This window comes from Sinohyriopsis cumingii, chromosome 19 (genome assembly GCF_028554795.1).
Source record: "Sinohyriopsis cumingii isolate HCF-2022 chromosome 19, ASM2855479v2, whole genome shotgun sequence".
NCBI classification, from domain to species: Eukaryota; Metazoa; Mollusca; class Bivalvia; order Unionida; family Unionidae; genus Sinohyriopsis; species Sinohyriopsis cumingii.
Genome location: NC_142979.1, coordinates 39,327,434 through 39,339,063, shown reverse-complemented (window position 1 = coordinate 39,339,063; position 11,630 = coordinate 39,327,434). Strand labels below are relative to the sequence as shown.

The 11,630-nt window shown below is 37.0% G+C and overlaps 1 protein-coding gene across 9 annotated transcripts; it reads left to right on the top strand.

Annotated features, from left to right (window-relative positions):
• Window positions 1-420: 420 nt before the first annotated feature.
• LOC149775533 (uncharacterized) lies at window positions 421-9,382 on the top strand. 9 transcript variants are annotated; one of them, XM_089943300.1, is made up of 3 exons: window positions 4,483-4,726; window positions 5,522-5,680; window positions 7,795-9,382. In XM_089943300.1, exon 3 carries the CDS (start codon window positions 7,867-7,869, stop codon window positions 9,136-9,138), a length of 1,272 nt encoding a protein of 423 aa, XP_089799426.1. In that variant the 5' UTR covers window positions 4,483-4,726; window positions 5,522-5,680; window positions 7,795-7,866; the 3' UTR covers window positions 9,139-9,382. The 9 variants fall into 9 exon arrangements, with proteins under 9 accessions (XP_089799433.1, XP_089799432.1, XP_089799426.1 ...); XM_089943299.1 differs by having other exon boundaries at window positions 4,483-4,774; XM_089943307.1 differs by lacking the exons at window positions 4,483-4,726; window positions 5,522-5,680 and adding an exon at window positions 421-558.
• The last annotated feature ends 2,248 nt before the right edge of the window (window positions 9,383-11,630 follow it).

Sequence of the window (11,630 nt, the reverse complement as noted above, 5' to 3'; positions counted from 1 at the left end):
GCCCGGAGACATTTGAAATAAGTCGCGCACTCGAAATCAGTTTTAAAACCAGTTGTCGATTTGGTCTACTTAAAATTTTAAATTTAGAGTCACATTGTAATGAATGCGCATTGCAACAGCTTTAACAGTTGGTCTGGGATAATTGATTTTTTTGTGGGTGGGTAGGGAGGTTTTCGATTCTTCTCAATTTCATTGATTATGGATTTGGTATGTTAGCTGTGCCAAATCCATACAAAATGCATGTGTCAGTCATTTGAGCAGGGAGGGATTAGTCTTATCTAAGCTGCATGTGTGTTTCTGTTCTGTCAATGAATATTAGGAATAATGATGTGGGGAAAATATGAATTCTTCCAATCGTAAGTATTCAAAGACGCTGTGGAAAATCAGGTTAATTTCATTTTGCGTGCAGTAAGGATAGTGTTATTACAGTTGGAAATGTCGAAATAACAGTACAATTTTTAAATGTGTAATCAAGCTTTAGATACCATTACCTAAGTATGTAATTCGGATTTGCAGAACAAAGAAAGTACCTTTACAGGAACTTCAAGGTGCAAAAACGTAAGTATATTTTTCCCCTACTCTTATTACCATCTAAAGAAGACACGTTTATGCTCGGTCACATGCATGCTCTTTGTAGGGACGCGATATATGTTATGACCTCTATGGTGTCATGCGCTAGCCTAAATCCGACATATTGTAAAAACAAAGTTAAAGCGGAAAATTGCAAATCAGCTGGTGTGTGACAGTAAATTCAGCCAGCGGAAATAAGAATTCTTCGTCGTCTTGGATTATTAGCTCTGTGGCCCTTACTTTTCTACGTGTTCAGTACTTTCGCTTACAATAGTAAGTCTCTGATAGTATGCTTTTCTATACTTTTTTTATATAGCCTAGAGAACACTGGTCATAGTCTGAACCATTCCATTAAGGAAAAAATACGAACATTTCTCCTATAAACTAACCGTTAAAATGATCAGAATGCTATACTGCATCTCTCACTTTTATTGTGGCCATTGCGAATATCACGTTCATTCATTTGCTTGTTGGAAACTTTCATTTGTGACTCCGCAAATTCATCCACATTATTCACTTCATGATCTATGCTTTCAAATAAACTAAACAGCTGTTTTAGTTCTTCCACAAACAAATCCAATAATATAAAATCAAAAGCGTCTAGTTACTACATGAGTGCATATGGTTTGTCAACAAAGTAGTTCCTAATACGCGCCATTAGTGAAGGGGGATACTATACGGACAATGAGAAAATGAATTACAGAACCACCTGTGACACTATACGGGCAAAATTGATACGGCCAAAAGGTTGGGACAACATACGGCAAAAAGGTTGGGACTATATACGAACAAAAGGTTGGGGTTAGGTACGGACCATAGGAATGGAAATGGTAAGGTGATGTCACGGTACTGCAGATTGGTAACGATGTTGCAAGGGAATGGCCTCAATTGGGCCAAAGATCGGTGAAAAAACCTAGAACACTTGGCTGGAACGGGACTGGTGGGACATAGACATATATAACACATACAAAATACAACATACAGACATAAATGGATGAACATTAATCCATTACACACAAAAACTATACAACCGACTAAAAAACAATTAGGCAAGAAAGCAAATATTTTCGAGGCATATGAGCGGCCCTGAAAAGGACCTTTTGGGTTTTTTCTTCTATTTTCTCCAGTTCTTCAACCATCTCCTCACTTTGTAAATGATTCCTTTCTTCTTCTTCTTTTCAGCGTCTGGCATCCAGTCTGGATGTCCCATCAATCTTAATTTGTCCTGCAATTTCATCCAGTTTTGCTTCATTTTTTTCAAAGTCCTCTTTTTTCTTTCTGTTTTTTCTTTGTCCAATCTCTCTTTAGCCGAGTTATCTTTAATCTATTTCACCTCTTCTTCCAGCACTTTTTTCTCATCATTTCTTCTCCTGTTTGTTAATTGATCTAAAAAACCACTCTGTGAAATTCAATGTCTTGTAAAAAGCACTTCACTATCATCGCATTATCAAGGGCCTGCTTCAATGTTCCCACTCTCACATACTGAGGATGAACGAAGCCTCTTAATTTCTCTCCTTCCTCCTCTATCATTCCTTTCACTAGATCCCTGGCTACTTTTAGGCTGGTCACTTGTCTTGTCAGAAAGTATTTGGGAACTGTATACTTCATTAATGTTCAAGCCTTTCCACTACATAGGCGGCATCCACCATCCAGTACCAACTGTCTTTCAAGTTATTAAACAAATTCATTTTCCAAACGTGTTGACTAGTCAACGCTGGTAAGCCATGCACGGACGTGAAGGAAAACATCTCTTACACTCATTTCACATATTATCTACTATCAACACAGGGGAAGAGGAAGAAACAAGCCACAATATATAATAGCCACACAAACGTACGCGAAGGTATATAAACCCAAAAATATACTATCGAAAACCCCAATATCGACTATCCACAAAAACGTATGCGAACGCATACAAACCAAAAGTATACTATCAAAAACCACAATATCTACAATCCACACAAAGTAAGCGCACTCATTCAACCCTAAAATATACTATGCACACACGGGGATGAGCGAAAAACAAACCCAATATCTACTATCAAAAACCCCAATGTCTACTATCCACACACAGGAAGAGGAAAAAACAAACCATAAATCAGCTATCCACACACGGGTAGAAGAAAAAAACAATAATATTCTAACCACACACAGGAAAGAAGAAAACCATTATATAATATCACCACAAAAGGGAACGAAAACAAACCCAAATATCTACTATCCACACAAACGTACGCGAACTCATACAGACACAAAACCATACTATCAAAATTCCTAATATCTACCATCTACTCAAACGTACGTGAACGCATACAAACCCAATATCTACTATCAAAACCCCAATATATACTATCCACACACTGGAAAAGGAAAAAACAAACCCCAAATCTACTACCCACACAAGGGAAGGAGAAAAAACAAAAACATAATATACTAACCACACAGAGGGAAGAAGAAAACCATTATATACTATCAACAAAGAAGGGAGGAAAAACAAACACCAATATCTACTATCCACACAAACGTATGCGAACGCATACAAACCCAAAAATATACTATGCACACACGGGAAGGAAAAAAAAACAAATATACTCTCCACACACGGGAATAAGCAAAAAACAAACCCAATATATACTATCAAAAACACTAATATATACTACCCTGATTTTTACATCATATATTTATCTTTATTAATTCATTCATAAATTTCCATCTTTCTCACACTGTGTTTGTCTTATACTATAGTAAGACTCGTTTTCTACAAAGTTCATCGCGCACTCATATTTCGTGGATGAAATTCTACATCGACTTCAACACGACACAACGAGCCAGAGCCACCACGGCATTCGACAAAGACTTCTTCAAACTCATATACAAGAACGTGTTCGGAAAAACTATGGATAACATTAGAAATCAAAGAAAATCTACGCTGGTGCAGCAGTTTTCGATCTCTCCAAAATGCTCATGCTCGAGTTTCATCAAACACAAATACCGACACAAGGCAATGTTGCTCATGACCGGTACAGACTCGCTCATGTGCGAAATTCGACGACGCTTACACAGTTCTATATCAACACCGAGAACTGTTCGATCTCAGCGTGTATCCACAAGACAACGCCTTCCACTGCGACAATAATAAAAAGGTGTTAAGAACGTTTAAGATGAAACTCACTGCGTATCCATCACTCAATTCATAGGACTTCGATCCTAAACGTATTGCATCACTCTTGACTATGGTACCATACTGATAAAAGCCCAAGGTGTCAAATAACCCGTCATCACCCACATCTCTACCAACCATCATTACACACAAGCACTACACGGACATCTCCAATAATACTCCGTGAGAACTTTCCAATCACAACAGCACAAAACAGCTACAACGCGCATTAACACAAATGGACTATGCCCATTTGATGATAAAAATACTCCACCGATGCCATTCACACACTTGCACACGGATACAACTGAACCACTATATAATGTTCAAGCACCAATGCAACCAATAGTTGTACAGAACCAGCGCTGACGTGACTACCCACTGGCCCAGAACCCCCATTTAGTACCCTTGAGTGCGCCAAAAACACCCATTTTTCTACTTTGGAGTGACTACCACTGGTCCAGAACCCCCATTTATGTATCCAGAACACCCATTTTTTCTGTACGTAAGCCATCTCCATGAACTTGAAACAAAGTGATCCAGAAATCCCTTTTCCTATACTACTGACGGGTTTTCAGAAGATGACAAATCTGTAGTGTACTGGCTACTGAGAGATAGTTCATTGATTGTACTTCGAAACACATTATCTTTGTTATGATTACACTCATTTATTGTATCAGTGCATTACTTCCAGACTTTGCCCCACGTTATCTTTATTATCGGCCGCACAAGTAATGACTTATAGCGGACGTATGCACCAATTGCAATGGAATTACCAAGTGATCTGGTGCGCTATCAACCTGGTATATTACAGGGGTCTGTTTTACGAGAATTTGCAAGTGGTTCGAGACTTACGTACAAACTATGTTGTCGATATGTCCTATACCACAGTGTGTGTTGGGTAAATAAGCGCTGAGAATTGTCACATTAGTGGCTGGATAAGATATCCAACTAACCATCAACGCGTAGGACAAGTGTTCTTTACACTGCAGTTGGGTATTTAAACTATCTGGCATTTCTTCATATCGTCAGTCATATTCAAAGGTTAAGTTGTCTGCTTTATCTTCATATCGTCAGTCATATTAACAAGGTATTTAAATCGTCTGGGTTTGTTTTTTTTTCTTTACATCGTCAATGTAGCAAAGGTAGGTTATTTGCTTTCACATTACATCGTCAGTCATATTAACAAGGGTAAATACGTATTGATAAGATTAGCAAGCAGTACTATCCCGAGGATCCACCACTATTTAACTAATCACGTTATGTTGTGTCTTATTGATGAGGAAGGGTTTCTTTCAAAATGGCGATGTAATCATATTATTTCTTAAGAATAGCGTTGGAATCATATTATAAAAAAATCTGTTTTTCATTGTTCAACCTCAGCATGTAACTTGCTGAAAAATTGCAAAATTCACTAAATGTACCAACTTTAATCCATTTATTCTACACATTCATGCCTCTGCGAGATAATCTGTAAGTATTTTTATTTCATAGATTAACACTTAACCCACCTAGAACGGAGGTCATGACAACTTCTACTAGTTCAAACTTTTACACAACCAACCCAGCTAAAACGCTAGTCATGCTAAACTCTAATTCTTCGTTGCTTATTGTGTATGCTGTTTTCTCTCACTGAAGTATACGAAGTGGTATAATTAGTCTCTCTCTCGCTCAAGGATACGAAGTTGTCCAGTTGGTACATTCTCTCACTGAAGGATACAAAGATTGTACAATTGGTACTTTCACTGAAGGATATGAAGGTGGTAAAATTTGTGTTTTCTCTCACTAAAGGATTCGAAAGTGATACAGTTGGTACTTTCTCTGAAGGATACGAAGGCAGCAAAACTGGCGCCTTTTCTGATTGAAGAATACGAAGGTAGTGCAATTGCTACGTTCTCTCAATGAAGGGTATCAAAGTGGGCAATTGATAACATTTACTCACGTGTATAGGTAAGAAATATAAAGCTTTAGTTTTGGATTCTGAAACCGATTCGGCAGACCAGGATGGTTATGAGCGGAGGGGCGGGATATTAATTTTTGCATATTTCTTCTATTTTCTTTCTATTATTGCAAGTTAATTTTTCATAGTATTACGAATATATGGTCTTAACCTAGTAATAAAAGGATTAAAAACCAGCAAGGTTTGTAAAATTCCAAAAAATAATTTAGTACACTTGGATACAAAGTGAAAATGTAAAAATAACTTATTGTATTGCTAATTAAATTCCAAAAAATCCAAGAATTTATAACATAAGTAAAAATGATTAAAGTTCTGAATAAACTTTAGTGGTATTCCAAAATAAATCCAACGCTGAAAGTGTTGATGTACCTATGGTGGCATGTGTCGTAGTGAAGTGCCGACAGTCTTTTTTTGGATCATAAAAATACAATCCAAGAATATTTAAATTGAACTATAAATCCAGGTCTCTATTTCCAAGGATTTTATTTTTGGCACGCTAGAACAAGAATTAAGTAATTTGAATAAATAAATTCCAGCCCAAATGAAAGTGTGGACGCACAATAATACAATCCATTCTGCTCAGATCTTTCATCAGGAACGAATAATTTCTAGATAAGTAAGATTATATAGTCCTCCTACTGTACCTCAGGTCACAATTAGCATTTTCTATTTAACAAAACCCATCTATTACCTAATGGTACATTTTGTTTTGAAGGGTTACAATACACATTCTTAGTTATTATTAGAAAATCTGTTACTAAAATTATAATATAAAATGTGATAAACAACAGGTACACCGACATTTCATGGGGAATTTCCAATGTTCTAGACTCAGATTAAGATAAACATTTTGTTTAAAAAACCAAAGTCAATCATTCGAGTTAGGTAAACAATGAATTTGATTATGGACAAAGTCAAGTCCAGATATAATTATCCATCATATATAATGAATAAAAAAAGTTAGCAAAGAATGAAAATTTAATATGCAGAACAACTGGTCCACGTGTACTCATTCTGTGTTTTGTCTAATTTAATTACCTAATTACTTTATCACTTAGGATTTCGTGTGCTATCAAAACGCAGTAGTCAATCATTAGCAGGCTAAATTATAATGTTATAATGTCTTCATCAAATTAAATAGCTCCAACTGGACATTTTAACAATGCACGAAAAAACCAACTGTAAGAAATGAGTTAAATGTTTCAAGGTAAACAGTGTTAAGTATGCTGATTGTCTTGAAATTTATTACTGTAAGCTTACAGTAGCACACTTGAGTATTAATTGAAATGAAATAGTAAAATGTTGGGTACAAAGATATATATTAATGTCACTTGTGGATGTTGCAAATCCAATATGAAAAAGAAAAACATGAAAAAACTGGAAAACAAAATAAGGACTACTTCAAAATCTAGGGAGAGAAAAATAATTAAAAGAATGCAAAGAATGCGTCAAAAGGTTCATTCAAGAATGTTACCACAACGAAGAATCTTTCTGAGATAACTAAAACGACAGCAGAAGAAAACAAACGTATTCCAAACTTTATATTTGTTCTCAGCATTTCATAATGGTGGCACATGTTTGTACCAGTGTCATGAAGACCTCAGATTAGCCCTTCTGTATGATTACATCAAATTCGTTCGCTATGAACTCGGCTAAAGCTGTGAATCTATTTTTCATCCCAAGCAATTTAAGGAATATTAATCCTTATTTAAATCAAGCAGCGACTGTTTGTGAAACTAGAATTACTATTTCAGAGATAAAGTGTTTTCTGTTCATAAAAGTTGTATAATTGTTCAAGTTACCTCCAACAACAATAGACTGCCATCCGATTCAAAATTGCAGATCATCTTCTAAAAAAGAACAAAATGTTGCATATGCTTTGATAACTTTGTTTATCTTCCAGTTACGTCTTCTATGTGATAAACATAATGCATGCATGTCAACGAAAGCTATGGTCCCTATCCATCCATTCACCCATCCATCCATCCGATTATCGATTTAAGCATGTATCAAGCTATGTGTTATACACATTTATGCATTCATACAGATATATTGTAAAACAAGAAAACGATGTATGTTTCTGATTCCATTATTTATTTTACAGGTCGATCGAACGCTTAACAGAACAGCAGTCACTGAATGATCAATAAATGGAGTAGAAAACGAACGAAGAGAGATGGCCGTTTACAGAAGGGTTTTAAGGACATGTTTCAGTAAATACAAATATTTACTTGCGATTTTGCTTTTGCTATGCATTTATTCAGGAACTATACTGAAAATGTTTCAGTTTTTCGACTATGTTTGGACAAGACAGAACGTTTCCTGTGCAACCTGCGGTCTATATAAGCACAGACAGAAACAGACGCCATTCGAAGACTTGGAATTATACCTTCGTATGAGCAGCAAATTCATAAAGCAGTATAACGATTATCTGCTACCAAGTTTGCGATTCTTTTGGCCTCGAAATGTGTCGATTGTAGTCATTCTCGATGAAGAAAGTGCTCAGGATAAGGAACTAGCGAAATCTTTGTCAGAGAGATATCCTTACCCAAGAATTGAGTATCAAAGTCCAATTGATCCGGGTATTTATCACGGAGTCGGGCATGAAAGGATGCAGAGAGATTACTTCTACCCCGAGAACAACACCAAGAAATCATACGTGGGGTATTTGGATACGGATTCTGTATTCGTGACCAGAGTGATACCGGATCTCTTATTTGAAGAAGGAAAACCTATAGTCATCGGAAACTATGGGAAAAGGGATACCGACTGGTGGAGAAAAGCAGCGATGACCACTGAGGCCATATTCAAATCCAAAGAAGTCATGAAATGCATGGCTTACTTTCCCGTCATAATGAAGGTCTCTCATATCGTTGAACTCCGAGGGTATCTAGAAAGACTCCATAATAAGCCTTTTGATGAGATTTACAGACAGTTCTCGGAGGGACCTATATCCCAGTTCAATATTATGTGTCAATACATATGGACGTTCCATAAAGACGAATACAAGTTTTATTTTCATTTGTGGTCCTATAACAATGGTATCTGGCAGGGAGAGGATAATTCCCCCGGAAGGCAGCCTTATGAATTCTACCTAACCAACGTAACCGAGGAACAGAAGGTGCCAAAGCCAAGGGCGGCCATACATTATCGTTACCATTATAGTGTCAACTGGGAAAAATCCGCAACGTATATAGATGTACTCAAAACAGGAATTTGTTTTTCTGGTGGTTTTGATCTCTGCCCTGATCAATGTAAACACCTGAATCAGACTGCACTACACAAACAACTTTACTTTTTTGAATACAATGACTGGTCATGGGACAAGCGGTGTCTCGACGAACAAAGTGAACATTATTCAAAGGTGGCCGAGAAACGGAACGCTGAAGTAGATAGTGACCTGAAGATATCATGTGTTGAAGTTGACAAACTGTTGTTTACACCTTGACGTAAGTTTCAGGCAGAAATGCTTGTACTTTCATGTTTGAAAATTGTATCATGAGTAGTTGCAGGCCGCAGTTTGCTCTTATAATCTTTATGTGAATGAAACCAAATTTGTTTATATTCAGTAAATATTTTACATTTTTATGATGACATCGTCTTGTCTATAATCAGCAAACCGAACTAAATTGTGACACTCTATGCTCAATATAGATGTAACTGAAAGAAGTGATAGAAACAATTTAAATGAAGTCAAGAAGTTATTTATTTCTCTACAATGCAAAGTGAAACTTCGAGAGACGCTGACAATGCTATGAATTAAATCATAAAGTAATCCTAAATGTCATATCACAAGTAAGAAATATAGAAAGTTTTTATACGAGTTAAAATAGTCTTGAATACCCTCGTGTACCACAATGAAGCAATACATAATGCATTTGGGTTATTTTTGCTTCTTCCCTCTGTAATTGTAAGGTTGAGCGAAAAACAATATATGTTATTTACATAGGTCCTAACCGCTCCGGTGGCCTAGTGGTTAGAGCGTCCGCCTCGGATGCGTGAGGTCGTGGGTTCGATCTCCGGCCGAGACATACCAAAGACTTACAAAAATGGTACAACATCTGCCTAGCTTGGCGCTCAGCATTAAGAGGTTAATGTTAGGACTGCTCAGCCTGTTGTCAGGAAAATGGGACTGGATGGGACATCATGCTACATGTCTGCGGCATGATGCACCAGTGCAAGACATCACTATAAACTGCCACACTGCAGATATCGTAGCGATATGACTGAAAAATTGTTAAAAACTACGTTTAAAATCTAAATCACACACACTGTGTGGATAGTGTATCATGCTTTTTCTTCTAACATCGGTGTGGATAGTATTTTTTTTTATTGGGGGGGTCCTCTTCCCCTGTGTCGATAGTAGATATGGGGTTTGTTTTTTCTCGTTCCCTCCGTATGGTGTGTGTATATGTGTTTGTGTGTGTGTGTGTGTGTGTGTGTGAGAGAGAGAGAGAGAGAGAGAGAGAGAGAGTTCGCGTACGTTTGTGTGGATAGTAGAGTGTGTGTTTGTAATACTTTGCCTGCGTTCGCGTACGTTTGTGAGGATAGTATAGTTGGGTTTGTTTTTTCCTCTTACCGTGTGTCGATAGTAGATATTGGGGATTTTGATAGTACATAGTGATTTTTTTTTTGCTCCTTCCCGTGTGTGTATAGCATATTTGGGGTTTGTTTTTTCCTCTTTCCGTGTGTGGATAGTACATACTGGGTTTTTGTATAGTAGATATTCCTTTTGATTTATGCTCCTTCCCGTATGTGGATAGTATATTTGAGGTTTGTTTTTTCTTCTTCCTGTGTGTGGATAGTATATTTATGGTTTGATTTTGCTCCTTTCCGTGTGTGGATAGTAGATATGGTTTTTTTTTTCCCTTCACGTGTGTGGATAGTATATTTTGAGGTTTGTACGAGTTTTCGTACGTTGTGTGGATAGTAGGTATTAGGGTTTTTGATAGTATATTTTGGGGTTTGTATGTGTTCGCGTACGTTTGTGTGGGTGGTAGATATTGGGGTTTTTTTATAGCATATTTTTGGGTTTGTATGCGTTCGCGTACGTTTGTGTGGATAGTAGATATTTTATTGGGGGGGGGGGGGGTCTCTTTCCCTGTGTGGATAATAGATAATATGTTAAGTGAGTGTAATGAATGTTTTCCTTCACGTCCGATCTTAGCTACCCAGCGTTGACTAGGCCACACGTTTGGAAAATGAATTTGTTTAATAACTTAAAAAACAGTTGGTAATGTAGTGGAAAGGCTTGAAACTGAACGGAGGTACCCAGGTACCAAATACTTTGTGACAAGACAAGTGACTAGCCTGAAAGTAGCCAGGGATCTAGTGATTTGAATGATATAGGAGGAAGTGGAGAAATTAAGAGGCTTCGTTCATCCTCAGTATGTGAGAGTGGGAACAATGAAGCAGGCCCTTGATAATGTGATGATAGTGAGGTGCTTTTTACAAGACATGTTAAATTTCACAGAGTGGTCTTTTGTCAAGTGCAGGTTAGATCAATTAAAAAAGGAGTCGAAATATTGAGAAATGTGCTGGAAGAAGAGGTGAGAAAGATTAAAGATAACTGGGCTAAAGAGAGATTGGAAAAAGAAAACAGAAAGAAAAAGAGGACTTTTGACAAATGAACCAAAACTGGATGAAGGTGAAGGAAAAACTTAGATTGATGGGACATCCTGAGTGGACACCAGACGATGAAAAGAAGAATCATTGAAAAAATTAGGAGATGGTTGAAGAATTGAAAAAAAAAATAGAAGAAGAATCCCAAAGATCCTTTTCAGGGCCACTCATATGCCTCGAAAAGATTTGCTTTCTTGCCCAAAAAAAGTTTTTAGTCGTTTGTATAGTCGTTTGTGTGATAGATTAATGTTCATCCATCTATGTCTGTATGTGTTATGTGTTATATATGTCTATGCACCGCCAGTCCCGTTCCCGCCA

What these genes read in the sequence shown, in the direction of transcription:
- LOC149775533 (XM_089943307.1), top strand. Translation starts at nt 7,867, where the DNA reads ATGGCCGTTTACAGAAGGGTTTTAAGGACATGTTTCAGTAAATACAAA.